We start from the raw sequence: 21,886 nt of genomic DNA on the forward strand, positions 1-21,886 counted from the left end.
CAGGTCACTGAACAAACTGCTCTCCATCAGGGACAATCCATGTTACCTGCTCCACTCCACACTACTGAGCTCATTCTGCTGCAGCCTCATTCAACCACGCTGCCATAAAGAACGCCTCAGGAACCAATTTCTCTTGTTCTCTAAGAAACTCTACCGTAGCTCTTCTTTTTATGACCGCTGAACACACCTGTCAGTTTCTTACATTTAATCTACATACTTTTTTTTTTTTTAAATTAATGCTATTCCCACTATTCTTTTGCAGAATGTCTTATGTTTCTTTAACTCCAATTTTTTCCATTTAATCAGTTGTACATTAACTTTTTGCACTACCTCACCTTATTAGGCTTTCACCTGGGCCTGCAGTACTTGTGCAGTTTTTATTGTAGATTTTACTCTTTTTATTCATAATCCTGCTGCTGTAACAAAGACATTTCCCTTGCAACAAAATAAAGTCATGTGTTACTTAATCAACCATAGCTACTGAAAACATAAGCGAGTGTGTATATTTCTTCTTCCCTTTTTAAGAATGCATCATGTTAAGTTTTTCTATGTTAATAAACTGTATTGGCTACAGCAGCTTAAATATGCAATAAGCAGTAAAATGTCCCAAGCTGAGATCAGCTTAAACGTTTACAGTTGAAATGCAATCGGTGATCATTTTGAAAGGCAGCACCGCACAAAGAAAAGTAGCAAAAGAATCACTTTTCATCTCTTTATTGTTTATGAGTTTTACACAGTAGAAGTGGAGTGACATAAAAGCAAAGAGTCTCTTTAGATAACAGCGTTGTCCGCACGCAGACCCACTAACGTGTAGCTGCAGTGCTCGAGACGAACCCAGAAATGCTGAAGACCAACAACTTCAGCCAGCTTACAGACCGCTGTTGCCAAGCACATCCAACAGCCAACACCAGTCTGATAAGCTAGCTGATGGTGTGGAAGAGTGGTGTGAAGGAATGCCAAACCACATGGTTGGAGAGTCTCAACCATGAGCTGAAGTCGGCCAGTATCTACAGAGTATGTTTAAGAGTCGGGAAGGCAGGCAAGCTGAGAAATAATCATCAAAAACCAAATTCTGGTCCTACCATGAAGGATGTCATGCGTCTGGTACTAAAAGCAGTCAAAATAAGTGTGTTAGGGCTGACGTGACACTTACCTTAAAGATGATCGTTTCAAAGAGACAATTACAAATCAAATCTTTTGTGTTGGGTCTTAAACCTAACAGTATTACACGGGGGGAGCCTCCATGGATGAACATTTCAGGAGAATCCAAACAAATGAGAGACTCAGTCTGGAGAAGAAGTGCCACGATTTCCATGTTTTATGTATGATCTGATCCCAGGTTCAAGTCAAATGTACAGAATAGAAATGGTACTAGTTAGCTGAGGGTACATCGTCACTTTACAAATGATATCGCCTTTTCTTGTGGGTTTTGGTTCAAATTGACTCATGTTCACACAGACCATAGAATAGAAATACATCTGAACATACCGTCAAAAAGATAGTAAGATATTTACACAATGTGCAAAACATCAATACCACATCATCTGACGTTGATATTGCTTTTTTCTCCCTCCTCCTCCTGCCATTTTTAAATGGACAATTCCAGAAACAAAAGACAAAATTGGTCTTACAGGACAAAAACCATGAAGTCAATGAAACCCTGAAAAGAAACACCATCCACAGCAGTTATCTTGGCAGCACACTGTACAGACAAATCAAGATCCATCCATACACAAAGGTTACAAAATTAAATAAAAATCAAGTCTATAAGTCAAGAGCTATATTCAAGGGAGGTCACGCCTTCCCGTCTTGCATAAGGCATAGCATCTGATGGGCACTGCCCTTACACAGCAGCAACCACCAAAGCGCTGCTTTACTTCTGAGGTCAATGAATGGGTTAATTTAAAGTAACTTGTTAAGATCAGCAGTAGAACCAATCGCGCTAGACACACCTAAAGAGTGAGATGAAGAAGAACTACAAAAACCTGAACGAGGAGACAGTAAACGGCACATACATCCTCAAAAAAAAAAAAAAGAAAAAAGCGCGCGTACGCACACACCGACAAATTATGCCTGGTTTCTTGATCGTTCAGCCTCTTTGAGAATGGATGAGGGTGAGGTTAAGTTGTGAGTGGCTGTGGCCGAAAGTGGAGCTCTCAGCGGCAGCACAAACACAGTCACTTGGATGTTTGTACCGCTTTATTTCGCCATCACTTGGTTTTCTCCTCCGAGTGCCTCAGCTGCTGCAGCCTCTTGGCGTAGCTCTGAGCCATGGAGTTCACGATGGAAATGACAAAGTAGCAGACCATGACCAGCACCACCTTCTCAAACACCCACGACAGCCAGTTCTCATCCTGAAAAACCCCAAATTAGGGTGGATATGCTTTATTTATTTTTTACCCTCGTACAAGCAAACAGTGAATATCAGCTAGACTGATAAAACCAGCCATTTACAACTGAAGGATATGCTAATAATTAAGAGACTGCTATGCACAGTTTGTCCACCAGAGGGCACTGACACATTTTATACAGTTATTAATTAATTACACTTATTGAGATCTATATATATCTATATCTCAATATCTGAATTTGCATCAACACTGCTTCCGAGTCTCTAGTGCATTGATTTAAAGGTAGTTAGGTAGATACTACAGCTTTTAATTTTACAGATTATATTAAACCTTGCCAAAAAAAAAAAAAAAAAAAAAACCATAAAAAAAATCTCATTCACTTAGTGGCTGCCCTTTAATAAATATACATATAAAGCTAATAGACCAAAAATAATGCATGGTAAAGTCTAAATCTTCTTACCGCTGGTGCACTTCCTCCAGCATGGTGCAGCTTGTTCCTTTGTGCTTCCAGGTACTGCCTGAAGGGCTTCTGGAGAGATGGCCCTAGTTTGGGCACCGACCTGACATGGCATACCCACAAAGCAGCAACAGATAAAAAGAACAAAGGAGGGAGAGAGAGAGAGAGAGAGAGAGAGAGAGAGAGAGAGAGAGAGAGAGAGAGAGAGAGAGAGAGAGGAGGAGGTGAAACATTTAGTTACTTACCCTTTAAGCAGCCTTCTTAGACATGGAAACCAAAACTTCAGATCCTGCACACTAAGCTATTCAAGTCTTCCCTTTCCCTGAACAATACTTTAGAGAAAAAAGAAAAAGAAAGAAGGTGGTCCTCGCTGATCCAGTCAAACAGCATTCAGGCCAGGCAACAACTGCTGAAGGCCCCATCCTACATGTGGGCCCTATCTTGGAGCTGCCACCTCCTCTAATTGTTACTGTGAGCAGGAGCAGGCAGCAGAGAGGAATGAAGCAGAAACTCCTCAACCCTCCTTTTATACCCTTTAGCTCTCTATAGGAGTCTGTGTCAGCCCCTTCACTGAGGAAGTGAGTCGACATGATGTCATCACCTTTACCAACATTGCTGCCTTCTGGATGGAAAGACATCTAATGAGGGCGTGCTAATGCCCTTATTAGGTAGTGAATTAGCTCACTGGGGGGGTGGGGGTGGTAGTCATTATTAATACAATTTTAACAATTCATGTCATAGACAGGTACTGGTACTGTAGTTTTACCACTGGGTCAGCAGCAGTACAGTTTGAAGAAGAATCGCTACATGACCTCAAACTTATCATTACCCTGAAAAGAAAAATATACTGCAGGCTGTACTCACAGCCTTCCCACCGCATGAATTCAATTCTGGCCCTGGACAGGACATAAACATGTTGTCTAGACCTGACTAGACTAAGCAAAAACATGAGCGATAACACACACACACACACACACACACACACACACACACACACACACACACACACACACACACACACACAAATGGGGACTGGGTAATTGCTGATGTCACTTAAACCTAACTAGTTTTGTGTGATTCATTCTTGTTATCGCTTTGACTTTACATGTAAGCACACATGAATTCACACAAACTGGAAAAGAAACATCCTGTATCAGCAAGGAAAAACTATCTGCACACATCATAGCGAGTCACTGAGAGTCATCTGTACAGCAGCAGCAACGTGGGAAAGAACCTTGAATTTCATTTTAAATCAGATAGTGTTTTTGGTAAAGTCAAAAAGAAGTTCCTATGAAGGAGGATACCGATTTTAAAACTAGCTAAAGGTGTGGGCCGCCTGCAGCCAACTTTGACCTTAGGTGGGCTGGAGCAGCGGGAAATCTTCTCTGTCAGTGTGAAGAAGTTAAATCACACATTTAATCGCTGAGATATCGTAATATAAGAAAAAAAAAAAAAAGTGCAATTTCAGCAGTATGTCTCAGTTTTTGTCTTTTTTTTTAATTGAATGGGTCTGGCCACGAAGCATACACCCGACCCATCTTTCAAATCTGGGGAAAAGGAGGACGCATTTGTTGGCTGCACTTGTCGGAGTCTTGTAATTTGGACAGCCTTCATCGCATCACTGTGACATAATCGACCTACAAATGCGGCCCCTGAATCTGGACACAGCTACGATACCGGAGACTGCTTCTTCTTCTTTGGCGTTTTACGGCAGCTGGCATCTTCCATTTCAGTCTGTTATTACATTCTTAAATCCTACAACTTATTCCTGCATCTTTCAGGATCTTACAAAGCTTCAAACAACAAATTTTAATTAGTTGTCGATGATTTTGATAGTCGACATAATCGTGACTAGTTGACTAATCATAGCAGCCCTATAATACATATGTACACACACGTATATAAATGTACTTCAATAGAACAAGCATTGGGGGCTTTCATAGGTACTTTCAGCAGCTCCCCTATTTCCCGAGGGGATCGACACAGTTGGATCCACATGTTGATTTAGTGCAGGTTTTATGCTTGATGCCGTTTCCTGACTGAGCTCTCCTCATTTTTAGGGACCAGCACTTTGAATGTGACCCATGAGACTGAATTCCTGTTTCCTCCTTATCTCAAACCAGATGCATTTTATTTGCAAGTGTTAACCACTACACCACAGACAGACTATTAGGGGGATTTTTTTTCTTTATTTCTTTGAATTTGTTTAAGATTTGAGACGTTTACATGACTGTGAGTCAATTTCCTTAAAAAAAAAAAAAAAGTGCTGAGTTTGTCTCTTCTGACATCCCGTGCCTGACAAATTCCCTCCACATTATTAAAAAACAAAACGAAATTAAATTTAAAACTCAGCATCTTCAAAGAAAACTGAAACAGATGAATCCAGAGCCATGACCTACCTACCTACATACATACATTTATTAAAGTCTTATTACTTTCAAAAAAGCTTCTTCTACAACCTCTAACCGCCTCTTCTCTCAGTCACAGCTCAACTCAGTGAGTCAGATGAGCATGTTTGGATGGGACCTCACACGCCTGACCACCAATGCTCTAGCAGAGATGGATTGCACGTGTGGGGGGGAAGAAATACCTTGGTGTGTGTGTGTGGTGGTGGGGGTGAATCAAAAAGAAAAGAAGGAAAATGCGTGCACATACGATACGCCCCCGCAGTGAGAGCATTTATTCATACAGGATCCCCAATCAGTGTTCATAACGCATCTGAAAAAGTTTACAAATGTGCTGCCAACCACAAAACCAACGAAAGACAATGACTCCACCAAGTTTCTAATTAAAGCAGGCTTTCTCACACACACGCACATCAGTACAGGACAAAAAAAAAACAATTGAAAAAAAACTTACCCGATGAGTGACACCATTTGCTCCACTATGTGCTTGCTAAAGGTGATGATAACGAAAAGTTTCTGAGGAACAAAAAACAGAAATAAAAACATTGATGACTTTGCTTTGAAATTCAGGACAGCTGATAAAACAGAATTATTTTTTTTTTATTCTCAACTTTATTCATAAAGTCTCCTAAAATGTGTAGCATTTTCAAAAAACATTTGTTCCTTAAAATGCACCTTTTTTTTTTATAAAAAAAAAAAAAAAAAAAAAAAAAAATTTGGCAGAAAGATGCGTTTAGATTCTTAATTTTAGTGACACAACTCTGAGAAATTGAGGCCACATCTGACATTGTTCACAGACACCCTAATTATGAAACTCAAACCTGGCGGTAACCTAAATTTTGGTCTGTGTGAGGGGTTTTGTGTGGTTTTCAAAGCACCCAAGTGGAGGGGTTCCAAAAAAAACAACAAAAAACCCACTTTTTTTCCCTTCTCCCCCTGGTCCTGAAACTGATCAGCTCTAAAACGGCATGACACATGGCCCCCTGGACAAAATCAGACAGGATATGGCATCCAACGTCCATGAGGTTCAAGGTACAGAATTGGGGGGGAGGGAAAAAAAAAGGACAAAAGACTCTCCCCCCTGTAGCCTCTTACAGTCTGCTCAATTTCCTTCTCTTCCCTCACATCCACTCTACATCCTTCATTACCCCCACTGCCTCAAGTCCTCTTTGTCTGAAAGGTCTCATAGTGAGATCATTGGCTGGTACCACCAAGAGATTGATAGGCTTTAGTTTGTTGAAACACTCAACAGTGTGCCTCAGACGCAGACAGCCCCTTGCAGTCTGAGCTTACATTAGTCACTAGTATGGTAGACTCAACAATACCCTCCGTAATTAAGTTGTGTTTTTTTTTTTTTTTTGATCTAGTGCATTTTTAAAAATCCAAACTCTTGTTAAATGCTTCTTAAAAGCTTCCCTCCTTTCATCTGGAGTAAGTTTATGTGGCGTGGCATGCATCTGAAAGCTCAAACCAGAATAAGGAATCCCCGAAGGAAAAAAAAAAAGAGCGCCATCAGAAACAGTTAACCAGAAGTGTCCAATTAGGACTTTCTCATAGTCGCCACCTCATGATTTAAACACTGAGGCTTGATCTTTCCCACACGTTTTAGGCTTGTGGGGATTGTTCAAAGGGTATCACTCAGCAGTGGATAACCGTTTTTTTCCTATGAGAGGATTTCTGAGATGCATTATTACACTGCGGACAGAGAAGCGCGACGACATGAAACAAAAGATGAATCATATTTGAAGGCAAGATGCTGCAAGTACGTGGGCCTGTGGGGCTTATGTTAAAAAAAGGAAAAAACATGCTGCTGTTTGAGGTAAACCGTCTCTCTGCAAGGTTTAAACCACCTCTGATCAATGCTTCCACTGTGCTGCTGACCTGTATGTGCATCTTGATGATGGCTTTCCCAATCAGAGTTGCTCCAAAGAAGGTCCAGAAAGGAACCAGGAAATGGCCGCAGGTTATTCCAGCCAGGTCGAAGAGAGGATTAGGAATCTGAAAATGGGCACATTAGATCGTAGTGATTCGTCGTCTGGGCACGAACATTAATTTGTTCGTAACAAACTCAGTTTAAAAGTTAAAAAAAGATAATAAAATAATTTTAAAAAGGCCTGAAAACTTCCTACTCACTGAGGCACAAGCCAAGATGCCAAAGAATCCCACTTTCTGCACCATGTGCTGCACTCCCAGTTTTGCTCTTGTAACAAAATCCTGCAAAACAACAACAACAACAACAACAACAACAACAACAAGTGAATAAAGTGATTGTAAGTGCATCAATGGCTGCCAGGCAGGGATTGTTATTTTAAGCTGCCGGGTTTTTAATTCTTGTTACACTTCCCTGCATCAAAGATTTCACATGTACACATACACATCTCTGAACACACAACCACTCTTGTTTTCTTAAAATAACCACTCTGTACTTTTTGCAAATGTGTGTACTTTTTTTTTTTTTTTAAACCAAACCAAATGTTTTAACAGTGCCGCCGTCTCCAGTGTTATTACAAGGAGCAATAGAGTACTGATACCTGCTATTTTAGAGCAATTTAAGACTTTCTCTGAGGTTTGGTGAATTTGGTACAAAAGTGCAGAGGACCTTTTGGTTTTTTTCTGAGAGGCTGAAACATCTGTGGCTATATTGTGAAGATCTGAGATAGAGGAAAAACATCAAAGGCACAGGAAGCCAGTGTAAAAAAACAAAACAAAACAAAAAAAAACTGGCACCATGTGTGTTTATTTTCAACAAAAAGTCAAATTTAAGTTTAGTTTTTAATCTTCTATAACTAAGAAAGCACCAAAGTACCGAGGTTGATAAAAACTAAGTCCTTTTTTCATGTTCGTTTCAGTGCAACCGTTCATAAAAACTGCATCCTGAGTCTTCAATGCTGTTACCCTTTATAAGGCTTATAATGCACCCACCGAAACAATTACCGTATTTTTCACACTTAAACTCGTAACTTTTCTGAAAAAAATCGACAGTGCATGCATTATGTATGAATTCTGGTTGTGCTTACTGACCTCAAACCGGTTTTACTTGGTACACGGCGCTCAAAAATCTGTCATAAAATGTTTTAGTATGATTTTGGTAAGCTATGAAGCCGCACTGCTTGATGGATTGTTGGAGCATTAGGGCTACCGTAGTCAGGAGCCTCACGGAGTAATCTGGGTCCAAAACTCCATCCGCTTCAGGTCCCAAAGTCACTACGACATCACTGAGAGTTAAAAACTGTCTAAATTCTTTCATCTTTAATAAAATGATCAGTGTTGCTGCTTTACCAGGTGTAACAATTAAGTTTAACATGCAGGCATCCATGAAAACAGGATTTATTAAATTTAATTGAGTTAGAAGTTAGCAGGAAGTTAGCTCGCTAGTTTCCACCTAAACATGATATAGCATGTTCTGACTGAGAGATTTCTGAAAAAATTAAAACGTACAGCTCTGCTATCACTTCCAACATAAATGAAGACAGAAACCTAACAGCAGTGACTTTTGTAGGGTTACTGAAATTGGACTAGTTAGTATATAATGATGTGCTATGTGATCGCTAGCGACACAGCTATGTTAGCATAATATAAACACAGTAAAGCTGGAGGATGAACGCCAACTTTTTCCCACTCGATAAAAGTTAACGTGAGGGTTCCCGATGGTTAGGGACAAATGCAATCGCATGGCAGGATGCTGTAAACGGACCAAACTTCAGTCAGGAGAACAACTGAGATAATCCATCCACAATACGAGGTTAGTCATTAATATACTGCTGCAACATGGGAATAGAGCAGCTGCGTGAGAATTCAACATTAATGAATTAATGGTACAGAAGTGGAGGAAGCAAGAAGAATGAGTTGAGTAAAGTTTAATGCGCCTTATAATCCGGTGCACCTTATGGTCAAAAATACGGTACTGGTGATATAATAAGACTTTTGGTAAAAACTTTTGTGTTCAGAACATCAGAAAAAAGGAAGCACCATGTTTCTCTAAAGGCTTAAACAGGTGCTCATCAGTAGGGTGAACACAAGCCTTATATAAATAAATAACGATGTAGATTTCCTGCTAATTCAGGCATAACGTGTATTGACTCCAAGTCTTCCTCATTGTTTTGGTCATTTTTATGTAAATCAATTCATCATATATGGTTCTTCTCCTGATATTGGATGAGCAACTCTAAAGCACTGCCTCCTGCGGTATGCACAGATCTGTAAACAAGCAAATTCTTCTCATCTTCAACCAACCTTTCACCACTTGCCTGGATGCAGCTCGAACATGTCTGCTCAGATTCAATTTGCTCACTGCAATACTACAACACTGCACACAAAGGCAGGTTTTACCACATTTAGGGACATGCGTTTCCATTTTTGTCACACTCAGTCTTTTTTCTTCTTCTTTGGTATCCATTCCAATTACTGTTTTATGTTAATGGGTCTTTGCAGTGCTTCTCAGAATGCCCCTGACACACACCTAAGTGTATATGTCCTGAACAAAACAACACCCTGTGAAGATGACCTTGTCAGCTGAGAGCCACTGAAGTGGGACTAGGTGATGGAGACAATGGACACCATTTCTCTAATTTCTGTTCTGCTTACTCAGCCTCTGATCTCAGCAGTCTCCAGTCATGTGAACTCAGTTCCTGACAGCGCTGCCTGTCATTCAAATTAGAGGCCGGTGAAAAGAGAGACGGAGGGAGGCAGCGAGAGAGCAAAGCCCGAGGGATGATTAAAGAGGGAGCTGTGCTCAGGGTGACTCACCCACGAACACACAGATTTACTGGAAGTGCAAGAAGGGCGGGGCTTCACTGAAGTCACGTGCCACTTTGAGACCAATCACTGGACAGTGGCTTTGTGGTCAGTTGCACATTATGAAATTAAACCATATTAAATAAGATCATATCGTATTGAGTCTGTGGACACCGTGTAAGCAGCTACATTAAAATAAATCCGAACAGATGTATAGATAGATAGTCCAATATTGAGTGTAACTGCTTTGCTCTTGCAGTACAAGGCAGGCTGGATGACTTTGGGCCCCTGTTCAAACCAAATATAACTTATTTGGAAAGAATTATAACTTTATTTGTACAGTGCTTTTTAAAACACACTGTTACAAAGTGCTTCACAGTTTGAATAAAACCGCACATTAAAAATAAGAATACATGTTCCAGCACGCAGACCTTCATGCCAACATGCACACTTCCATAAACACATTAGAAGTGAACAAAAGCCAAAAATAATGGGAGAAAGATTAAGAAAAAGCTAACCTACAAAACGGCAGTCATTTAAAACAAACCGCAGATTTAGCCGGCCTTAAGAGCTGCAACCTTAAAAGCGTGATCGCCTCTGGTTTTAAAAAAAGGAACATGGAACAGCTAAGCGAGCCCGATCAGATGATCTGAGAGGCCAGCTGCTGTTGTAAGGTCTCAGATGCCAGAGCCCGGCCATGTAGGGCTTGACCTGTCAATTTTTAAATGGATTCTGATTTTACTGGAAGCCCGTGAAATGAAGCAAGAATAGGGGTGATAAGGGAGCGCTGGCTAATTTTTGTGAGCGGGAAAGAAGCATTAAAAAAACAAAAACAAAAATGGAAGCCATACTCAATTAAATAATAAGTGATATAACTTAAATGTCGCCTTTTTAGGTTTCTCGAAATCACATTTATCGAAATGCATATCTGAGCATAATCCTTCTTTAATCTTTAAATATTCTTGATGTTCACACCAGTGCACATCCTAGGACCTAACACTTTACGAAAACAAGTGCTTCTGACCTGAGCACCCTCGGCCTGCTCCAACATCTCCTCAAATTCCTCGTAGTCCTCATCGTCTGGATCAGCTCCCGACTGACGAGCCGCTCTGGCCATGAAATAAGGAGGCAGCTCTCCGATGGCGGTGCCGGCACCCTAAACATAAACAGAACATTTTATGTTTGCGATAACTCAGTTATGCATCAAACTACTTGGTGAAAGATTAGATATACTTTGGATTTATGCACAAACGAGACCAACACAGCCCTGAAAAAGCATCTTTGGTGTGCGTCAGGGTGGATAACTCTAGTGTATCTTTATTCAAGCTAACACTCACCCACATACAGGCCTCCAGTCGGACCTTTGACATGATTGAGAAGAGGGAGATTGTGTCCTCCACTCCTCCATCTTCGGGACAAACAATCTGGTCTGGGTAGGGAGGCTCTGGGAAGTCTGTGGACCCACACTCGTATGCTGCCAGGGTTACTGAAGCTATATGAGGGCCCTGAGAGGAGCGAGACAGATGGAAAATAAGCCAAGTTACATCAACCCTTTACATCTTTGAAACCCTTGAAGCTCCTTTCTGAACTGAGTGGTTTCTGTCATATTGCAGCCATGCTTACAGAACAAAATGACTGAGTGTGTATCAGACGTTAGTGAGGGTGGTCTCTGTCCATGTGGCAACCCTTGGAAAAATCCATGATAGAGATCTTCACTGACTCATAACTCATTAAAAAGGACAGGGGAGGTCATCAACTGTCTTTATGATGAAAAATGCTCAAAAGAACATGAACGTAAGGTCATAGTGTGAGCAAAAGGCTACTCAAAAGACTCTCGAACAGCAAAGTTAAGGGCTAAAGATTGATTTTCTTTATATTTTAATTATTAGTCTGTGTCAACTTCAGCCTTTCAAACAGGAGCAGATATTTCATATTGCAGTCGTGCAATATATCTCTCTTCAACTAAAGTTGTCGTTGTTGTTCAAAGTCCTTCCAAAAGGTGTTGATTGTGATCTTTTTGTGGCCTGCAGTTTGCAGTAATGTTTGCAGTAATTTAAGCTGCTGTTGTATTGTTAAACACAGCTTGCGAGTGCTACATTGTAAGCAACAAACACAAAGCACCAGCAGCTGAGTCATGCCGCCACTCTGGCAGGTAGCTATGTCATCACTTATCACTGTCGAGGCGGTTAGGTTGAGCCACCTGGCCTCAGTAACAGTTGGGCAACCTGCAACCACAACATAGCTACTTCATTATGCTTCTTTGAGGTGAAACAGGCAACAGTGACAGTAGATGGACAGCGCACAATTAGTCTGTGCTGACTGCAAATGCTTCATCATGGTAACTCTCCACCCACTCAGAGTATGAGCACACAGGAGGCTTCTTTAGTTTACACAAGACACTCCCTTTTCATCCAAGCAGGACTTCATTTAACATTAGCCCTTTGTGAGACAACAAGACACTGTTACCAAGGAGGAAAACACACCTAAGCTCTTAACATTCAGACACGCTTGTTTGATAGGAGCTGTAGCAGCACCGGCACTGCTCTCTTTGTTCATTCGCATCAACAGAAGTCATTCAGGATCTATCAAACAGTTCTTTGCTTCATCACTGGTCTGCAGTGATGAAGGTCTCTGTTCCATGCACAGAGACCCTCTGTGCATGGAACAAACATACATGACATTATTTTCTGTTTAAACCACTAGTGGTATTCAGTGTGTAAAAGGTGGTTAGGAATATGATGCAGCAGGAAGGGCCATAGGTTACTTTTAACTCTGGCCTAGTAAACGAGTTCAACAAATTTCATTAAAAAGCAAAAAGTCCTACAGTGAAATGTTGACCTGATGGTAGCGGGTGTGGTCATGTTTAATCCTGAGGGATGATGAGCAACCACAATAACTTAAGGGGAAAGCCAAACATTCAAATATCCCTGTGTTTGGGTTCAATTATGTGAGATTCTGGTTGAAAGTGGAATGAATTCACCCAAAAATTGGGAAACAATCTCAGTTAATCATGAAAAATTCCTGAGAAGATTGCCAAAGGGGTGAACTGACAAAGCAGTGCATCGACGTAAATGAAAACCTTTTTCATTTAAATTATTGGTCTCCTAAAATTTAAATTCTCAATTCAGACATGTATAAGTACAGGCATCATGAGGATGAGTCATTTAAGCACAACATAAAGACTAGAACCCAGTGTTTGCTTGGCAACACATCCAAAAACATCATGATGAAGAGTAAGCTCATACTGGTGAGTTACTCCCCTCACCCGGTGGATCAGTGACCTCATGCTCTCTATGTGGCCATGTGTTAATGCTTCAGGCTTGAAGTAAATTCCGTGTAATTCTTCTGGTGGGAAATGTGGTTTTTCTTCAAAAACAATATTACACATTTTCCGTCTATGGTTGGTATTAACGTTGAACAGAGACGTGTGACAGAAGTTACTGCAATGTGAATGACTGAAATTAGTCAGATCTATCAACACGGCACACTCCGTTTCCATCTCGGGTCTAACATCGCAGCTACTTAAACCTATTTTGTGGTGCAGGGGTATTCCCTCGATCACCCACACTTCTTAAGAGCTTTACAACTGTGTCAGTCCCACACTCGGTGCTTGCTGACTGGCCAATTTTAAGTCTACTGCAGCGCTCACTGGAGTGAAACAGTTTCATGCCATGATGCCAGACAAATCAAACTGAACAGAGTGGACAGATTCAAAAGGTACAAGCACTCAGAGCATGAGCTAAACTTTAGCAAACTAAGAGACAGGAAATAATCTCCATATGAGCAGTGGGCTCACGTCAAGTGACAACAATGTAAAGAATGCTTCACCATTTCTGTGAAAAATTACAAAATATCAGAGGAATTTGGAGAATTAGGCACTCTCAATGAAGCCAATCAGGACAAACAATGAAAGCAACAAGGGGAGCGTGACAGTCAACAATAATTCCATGTGTCAATGGACAAGAATCCTTTCCAACCAAACAACCTGAACAAACAGACTTGATATAAGATATTACAAAGATGGCAGAGGACGAAAGCTCCAATAAGAGAGAATGATTCAATATATGAAGTGAAATAAGCTAAATAGATGCCTGGGCTGGAACGTGAGACACTGCTGACAGATTGCAGGAGATTCATACCAGCGTTTGATGGGTTACTCATTAGGATTGCCCCACAGCTATGGGGCAATTCTGTTGCAATTAACTTTATCTTGCATATTTGTATCATGCTTTCACAATACACTGTGTCATGCTCTGCAGAACAGAGTACTAGAACAGAGTTCATAAACAATCCATATGCAGCAGTTTCATACCTATGCAGAGAAAAAGACCAATACCCAGTCTGATGATGTGTTTAGTATATTATGAACAGGTACAGAAATAAAAATTACACCAATAAAGGGATCTGGTACGCAGCAAATTTCATTAATCACCGGTGTGCTCTGGTGGTGATAGAGAATTCACAGAATCTTAGATTCCCAGCTCTTGTTTTGCTTCCATTATTCCTGACCGCAAGAGATGGTATTCGATTACTTATCAACTTCATTGGTATGACTTCAATAAAACAAGGTCATGATGAATTTGCATTCACCACAGTGCAGTTGCGGAGTGAAGGACCAGAAGAAACTGTTGTACCCACAATGTGAATGGCAACATTAACTTTACAGAAGTGGGCGAAGGTACAACAGGAAGTCCAAGCAGCTGTGGTACAGATGTCAGTCAGTGGAACATCTTTCAAGGTAATGTAAAATGTCATGGGTAGAAGAGACATTTTACATTATGCCCCATTATGCTTGCCGCTTTAGTCGTATCAGACATAAACAGGGAAGTCCCCATTTATACTAGTGCTGATGGCATCAGTGCAGTATTCTCCTAAACAACAGGCGTCACCATTCAGGTAAAACCTCCACAGCAGCACTGGTAAACGTGTTGAATCAGTCAAAACCGGGAGCAAAGAAACGGCAGAGGTTTTGGCAAAGTTGTCTCCAAAAGTCTCATCTTTTCAAGAAAAACTCACGAGGTGAGGCTCATATCAGGAGCCCTTGAGCTTCCATGCAAGACAGGCTGGATCTGGTGCTTAGATAGTTGATACAATACATGGTCAACGTGTTATTGGACTGAGCACGGAAATGCCTGAGGGCCAAGTATACAACCCATAGCTCCAGCACACCGATGTGAAGCAGCCTCTGCTCCTACACACTGTCCTGTGCTTCCATACTGCCTTTGCTAACTAAGAGGAAGGCATCTGTAAACATCACCTCTTGACCTGGAGGGAAGGTGATCCCAAAAGAATACTACAACAGTGGAAAGCCCAGACTGCCACTGACCTGCTTTGGTACCTCTTTGGAATCGAAGTCCAAGGTGTTGATGAAATGAGGTGTAGTGGGATGACTGCAGCTGCCGCTGTAAGTTTCCCCAGCAACCAAAGGAAAACACTGAATTTGAGCCTTGAACTTCTTTGAAAACAAGAAAAAGGCTGAGAATGTAATCCACACTCTGGAGGAAACAAAATGAGGGCATTTGCCTCAGTACAAATGTGGGCAATTCCTTGAAAACAATCCGACACCGATGACAATCTGCTGACATGGTATCAAATAACACAAAGTTTACCGTGAGCCCTAACTGGGACATATGGACGAGAGAAGAGTTCTGTCCGAGACAGTGTTCATTTTGTTTACTGATATTTTTCTTTAACTGTTTTTTCCTGATAAAAACAAGACAATACTACATAAAAACAAATGCATGAGGACAAAAAACTGTGATGAAATATACCGACACTGTCATCGACAAATAAAAACCAGATGAAAATGTTCTGGAGAAAAGAGATGCAATCACAATTGATTAATTTGTTTAGCGAGGCAGGTCGAGTTTGGAGGTTATCCAATCAAAAGAAATCTCCTTGTGCAGCAAGGTTAGCGGGCACAATTTGATCTACCACCGAATAACAGGATGTGGTGGGGCCCTCCCATGTCCTCCGTTTCATATGAAAACGCGGCAAAACATGAAACGTCAACGGAAGAGAAAAGAAGATATCTGGACATATTTCACATTTGATATCAAAGAAAAGAAGATGCTTTGTTAACAAACTTCTCACACCCTACAAATTAGTAAACCAAATCAACTTCAGATTTGTTCTATGATAATCTTATGATATTTAGTTGCCTAAAACTTCAAAAAATAAAGAATTTAGATGCCTAAATTATAACTAAAACTAAATTTTATTTTTGTCAAAATAAAAAAAAACTATGACTAAGACCACCTGCTCCCAAGTTAAGGTGCATATATCAACCCACCATCCACAGATGGAAAAAATGCACGTGGCTTTGGCCTGCAGAGGGAAAGTGCACCTGGTTGTAAAGACACTGCATCTTTGTCATGTCGGCTTGCAAAAGAAGGCAAATCAGACAAGTGACTTCTCTCATCAGCTGTTTGGAGTCGTGGTTCTGAAGGAGTGGTGACAACAGCAGCAGAGAGTCTGCTGGACAGCAAGTTAAGGAGAAAAAGCCCTTAATCTAATAACCTATGGCAAACTATAAGGCCAGTGTTATAGAAGAGCTTAAGTGCAAACAGTTCCCAAACATAAAGGGATAAGGCCCCCTAATGAGTGAGTATGGATTGATGAGGAGTTCATGCTTCTCCCATTTCTAGTTAACGCCACTGTCAATCATACTCGACTAATGTAAAGCATCATCCACGTTGAGCAACACACAGTTGGGATTTTGGAGGTTGAATTGGATGAAAGCCCCTCTCTGTAGGTTCTCTGTAGGCAAATACCTCCACAAATAGACACAATCATAAACTATAAAATAAGCAGAAGAGCCTACAGAACCTCTTCGGCTGAAGGATCAGCAAACTTCTTGGTAGAGATAGGCTGTAGGTATGAAACCTCTGGAGGATGGAGAGTAGCTCCAAATGAGAGGATGGAAAGCTACCAGCAAAGACCGTAAGCAACCTATGCTATACTTAAAGACAAGAAAATTAAATTGCTGGGTGCCAGACCCTAATATCAGTTTGCTTGGATCACTGTGGGTCACACAGGTGACACATGTGACTGCATATGTAATCAACAGATATCCAGGTATTACATAGCATCTCTGGCGACCAGGAAGAAGGAAATAAAACCTGAAGTATGCCTTCTTTATAAAAGTGTCCTATATATACACAAGCAGACATGAGGTCCTGTGCTGCTGCCAGTGCCATGCAGGTAAATAATTTAGTGCCCAACAGTTTATGAAAATGAATGCAAGATGTTGACGGAAATAAGGGTGAACAATTATCCAAACAAAACAAATCCCTACTGTAATGTGATTAAAGAAAAAAGAAGTCAATCTCTTGAGGAACAAGTCAAACTCCTCTGCGGTGGAGTAATCTGAATTCCTTTTTTTTGGTCTAGACACAATGTTTCATGACTTGACTTTTGGTACATAAGGACAAGTTATTATGAAAACCAGAGCTGTTTAATATTCTCACTGCAAAAGAAAAGCACAATACACAACCCCACACAGAGTATATGGCACGAGCCACTGCTGCTACGTCATTATTGTTGCACACAGTATGTAAAGAAGCAGAGCACTAGACAGCTGTAAAGAATTAATGGAGGGAGTGTACACCATTTCTTTAAAAAAAAAGAAGAAGAAGAAAAAGGGGAAGGTCACAGTTACATCTTTTCCCATTATTTCATTATAATGGAAATGGCTGACTCAGCTGAACCACATCGGCACATGTTCTGCAGCACAGAAGCCACATCATCAGCCTGAAGCGGACTTTGGTGGAGAATTTCTTCCTCTCTTTCATTTTGCTAAATTCTCCTTTTAGCCACAACCAAAGACCAATGACGCATGTTCATGGTGACTCAGTGTGACAGTCACTCTGTGACTGCCTGTCAGGGGAAAATTACACTTCACTCACACAAAGCCTTCGACAGACGTGTGACAAACGTGTGACGTTAGAAGAAACACAGGGCTCATGGCTCGGTGTGGACTATGACGCCATCCTCTGGTGAGTACAGGAACAAACGGACAGCGATTTTGCAGAATTCTGCAAATGTAGCATTTTTGTAAGAAAATCGCTAACTGTTAAGGTAAATTATATTCTGACCCATGCTGAGCATAACCAACCAGATAATGTCGGTAATCAATTTCTCTTTACATTTTGTAGCCTTTAGTCAGGCCAATATTCAGTAAAACTCAGCTAACTCAATCTAGACCAGAAATGATTAACACAAGTGGAATTAAATTACATTTCTTCAAATTTGGAATATGGTTACATCTTTTCCCACAGTTTGGTGGTTTACACATTCACTTAGGTCACTGGTTCAATTCCAGCATGAAGAAGGGCATCTGGTGTAAAACTCAAATCAAACACGTAGCGCTACCTGCCATAGTGTGACAAAGGAGAAGCAGCTTTATTCTGAACTGTAAAATAACGACAGGGAGTAGGATCTGTACAGACAGGTAAAGCTGAATGACTCTCGCTTACAGGTATTCCCTGCTCCTTTTGCAAATGTTAAATTTATATTTTTCAATATATGTTTTTAAGCTTTTGCCAGTTTGCAAGTTACTCACAACTATCCCTGCTCTCAAAATTCCTACTATGACTACACTTTGTTCTTAATGGTGCGTAGCCACGCTTTGTTTCATATCAGTGAGTACTGTTTCACGCCTAAAACGGTCTGTTGTCTATGCATATAAAACCTGTTCAGTCTAAATATAAACCATGTCATTGTTATTGCCTCTGTTATCTACCTTTACTTCAGTAAAGGTATTTTGCATCTGCATTTCCATACGGCTGATGCTATCTTACCAGGTAGAGAAGGAAGGTGTGCAGACCAGTTCCAAGGCCCACTGAAGACAGGATCCCAAGGCCTACCCAGTAGGCACACCATAGGAACTTCTTTTCCAGATACTGAACATACTGCAAAGGAAAAAAAATTGAAGAAAATTAACTATATACATAAATCAGACAAGGGGAAGGGCAGGGTAGTCACCAGCGTCTAAAAGATCAGATGATGATCTTTCAAGGTAAAATCTAAAAAGTTGAGTGAAAATCTTCCCTTCAGGATTAGCTGAATATCTGTTATCACATAAGGTCTGCATGTGTTGTCTGGACACACAGGAAGTCACTGTTACTTAAGTGTAAAAGGCCTGAATCACAACTTCCTGTTTTCGCTTCCATTGAATTCTGAAAATTTGGACCATAACTGATGATTTATACGTCAGCTTTAAAAATAATCGAGTGAAGTTTATAAAGAGTGAAAACAAAAGTCAGTCACCATCAGTCATATCGCCGCTTCTCCTGATGCTGATGTGGAATGACTGATGGACAGAGTGGGTGGCTACTGTCTAAGGCCTGATTTTCAGAGTAGTTGCAGAGTGGTTTGAGGTTACATTGTGCGTATGCCATAAATGTCCGACTGATGCATAAACTCCCAGTAAGATGGTAAGGTTTACTTAAATGTGCCAAAGAGAAAGGCTCCACAATCATAAATGAGGCAAACATAAGAAAGAGAATCTTCATTTGGCTCTTGCAAAACATATACCTTGTATTTTGTATGAAGTGCCCAAATCAGATTGTACACAATTAAAAAGTGTCACATTGCTCACCTCTACAATAAATGATACAAAAAGTTAATCTTTTTTAGGCGTTTAATAACTACATTGGTTTATTTATTTAAAAAAGCATTAGACCAATATTCATTACACTCCGTTTACAGGGAAATTCTGTCTTAACAGTTATTGCTGCACAGTTACAATGAAAACAATATGTTTTTCGATCCCATTACCTTATTTTACATTAATATTTGTGATTTTGACATATTTAAATTTGCTTTATTCTTGGGTTATTTTTTCCCCCTGCTCATTTCCTATGTTTGACCTGCTGTTCTAGGTAAATGATTACGCCATTCTCAGTTGGTTCTAGGAAGCCCTGAAGGACTGTAGTGTTTTAACTGAACCGTGACAGACCGTTGCACAGATGAATTTGTAAACAGAACATTCAGACAGATGACTACATGATCAAGGGTTACCTGACAACAGTGCACACTGCATTATCTCACAATGCAAAGTTTATTCTTGGAAAAGTCTCGAGCAGGATAAAAAGTGACTCATCGTTAACCTTTAAACTTGCCGATGACAAAATAACTGATTAGCTGATTCTTAACGTCTCTAAGAAAGCAAAACAAGTCGAGGCTTACTTGCTGGTGTTCTCCCTCAGTTGAGTATGCGATGGAAAAGAGAGAGCATAACACCAAACACAGGAAAACTATGCCTCTCCGCTGCCAAAGCCTGAATCGGGAAGCAAGAAAACACAATCATATCCCCTTCCATTCTTTCCCCCCTTAAATTTAAGTGTCTCTGGTCTCAATAAAATGCACAAATCCACCTTCTGGGGCATAAGTACTTTTTTTTGATACAGCAGCTTAAATCACAGGGTATGTCCAACCAGGAGACAGCTTCATTTTAAGAAAAGAATCCAGGAAAAACCTTTAATGTCTTACTTAAACGTCCACTCCTTTAGCTTAAGGAGCGTCTCCAGGAGAAAGTAATGCAAAGTGGTAACAGGTCTCCTCCATAGCACCAGAGACAGGCGCTCTTCCTTATCCTTCTGTCTCCTCTCTCTTAATGACAAGTCTGGAGAATAAAACGAAAGAAAATCACTTTGACACTCTGTAATACTTACAGACACAACACTTATTGCCACTTCTTGAATTGGTAATGCTAAATGCATAATACATGTACTCTGTAATGTACTTGTTTGCACCTATGGAAAGTGAAAATAACCCATAGTGAATCAGTGTGAGTGTTTATAAAGCGTGAATGCCATAAGGTGATAGGTGCAGTTCTGTGTCAAAGGTTACACAACAGATACAACTGATAGAGTTTACCTGCGGATTTCCCATTCAGTTTGTCTTTAGCTCCTGCGCGTTTCTGAGGCTGCTCACAGCTTGCTCCATTAGCTGCCATGTCAATCACCGTCTGGCAGGTCAGGCAGTCTAGGACGAGAGAGGAGCACGACAAGTAGGAGTTGGAGTTTCCCGTGTCCCCGTTTCTGAACGGCTAAGAGATTACAGCAGGGATTGTGTAGAAACTGGAACTCCTTATCAGCAGCTGTCAACCAATAAACTATCAGTTAGTGCGAACCTTTCGTTCACACGCCGGTTAGCTGACATTCAAATTCAAAGACAGAGATATAGCACAGAAAGCAACGAGGCGACTGTGAAACTATTACAGACTGCTTTACGAGAGCGAAGGCTACAGCTGACGTGAGCTGTCGTCTTTCCGTAGGTCAGTCTGTAAGTAGATATGGTGCTAAATACGTGCATAACCCTCCACATGCTAACCGGCTAGCCAAAATACTAACGACCGAGCTAGTGACGTCTGTACCTCAAAATCAGGCGTTTAAACTCAATAACGAGTTCCCTTACTCACCGAGAAACGTCTAAAACAACTTGTTGCCGCTATACTGTTGTAGTAATGAGAAAAGACACACGTTACACAGGAGAGAAACAGGGGAATGTTTGTTAAAATTACATGACATCTGTACCTTGTTCCTGTCCTCTTTACCCGGAAACAAACGCAGGCACTGTCAAAGTAAAACCAGCACTACTGTGCACCACTGGGGGGAAAAGGCTGTAGAAAAAGTTTTTGTTTACATTATGTTGTAATTAATTAACTGAGTAAATGTGGGAGCGATTCATGGTGTAATGACAGTATTATAATAACTTACGATGAAATCACATGCTTCACTTCATAAGCGAATACTTTTATTGTGAAATAGATGTAAAAGTCCATTTCCGTTCCTTGTGAGGAGCAGTCCAATGGGAGGTTGCCAGATTTGCCGAAACAGGGGTTGGAGGTGGTAACTGTTATACTATCACTATAAACCTGCAGGTCTATATTAATGTTATCGCATATATGTGACACTTCTATGGTCTTGGAAAGT

General features: G+C 40.7%; 1 protein-coding gene across 4 annotated transcripts; it reads right to left on the minus strand.

Annotated features, from left to right (window-relative positions):
- Positions 1-938: 938 nt before the first annotated feature.
- On the minus strand, positions 939-21,519 carry vmp1 (vacuole membrane protein 1). Of its 4 annotated transcripts, none has more exons than XM_085370521.1 (12): positions 21,488-21,519; positions 20,829-20,936; positions 20,442-20,574; positions 20,139-20,229; positions 18,749-18,859; positions 11,285-11,452; positions 10,972-11,103; positions 7,347-7,427; positions 7,095-7,211; positions 5,668-5,729; positions 2,812-2,911; positions 939-2,354 (listed from the first exon to the last, which is right to left on the minus strand). In XM_085370521.1, exons 2-12 carry the CDS (start codon positions 20,905-20,907, stop codon positions 2,211-2,213), a joined length of 1,218 nt encoding a protein of 405 aa, XP_085226647.1. In that variant the 5' UTR covers positions 20,908-20,936; positions 21,488-21,519; the 3' UTR covers positions 939-2,210. The 4 variants fall into 4 exon arrangements, with proteins under 4 accessions (XP_085226647.1, XP_085226646.1, XP_085226648.1 ...); XM_085370520.1 differs by having other exon boundaries at positions 20,829-21,051; positions 21,488-21,515; XM_085370522.1 differs by lacking the exon at positions 21,488-21,519 and adding an exon at positions 21,373-21,469.
- Positions 21,520-21,886: the final 367 nt, after the last annotated feature.

The sequence above is a fragment of the Diplotaxodon limnothrissa genome, linkage group LG14, assembly GCF_057381915.1.
Source record: "Diplotaxodon limnothrissa isolate DT_005_m linkage group LG14, D_limnothrissa_male_GT1.1, whole genome shotgun sequence".
Taxonomy (NCBI): Eukaryota; Metazoa; Chordata; class Actinopteri; order Cichliformes; family Cichlidae; genus Diplotaxodon; species Diplotaxodon limnothrissa.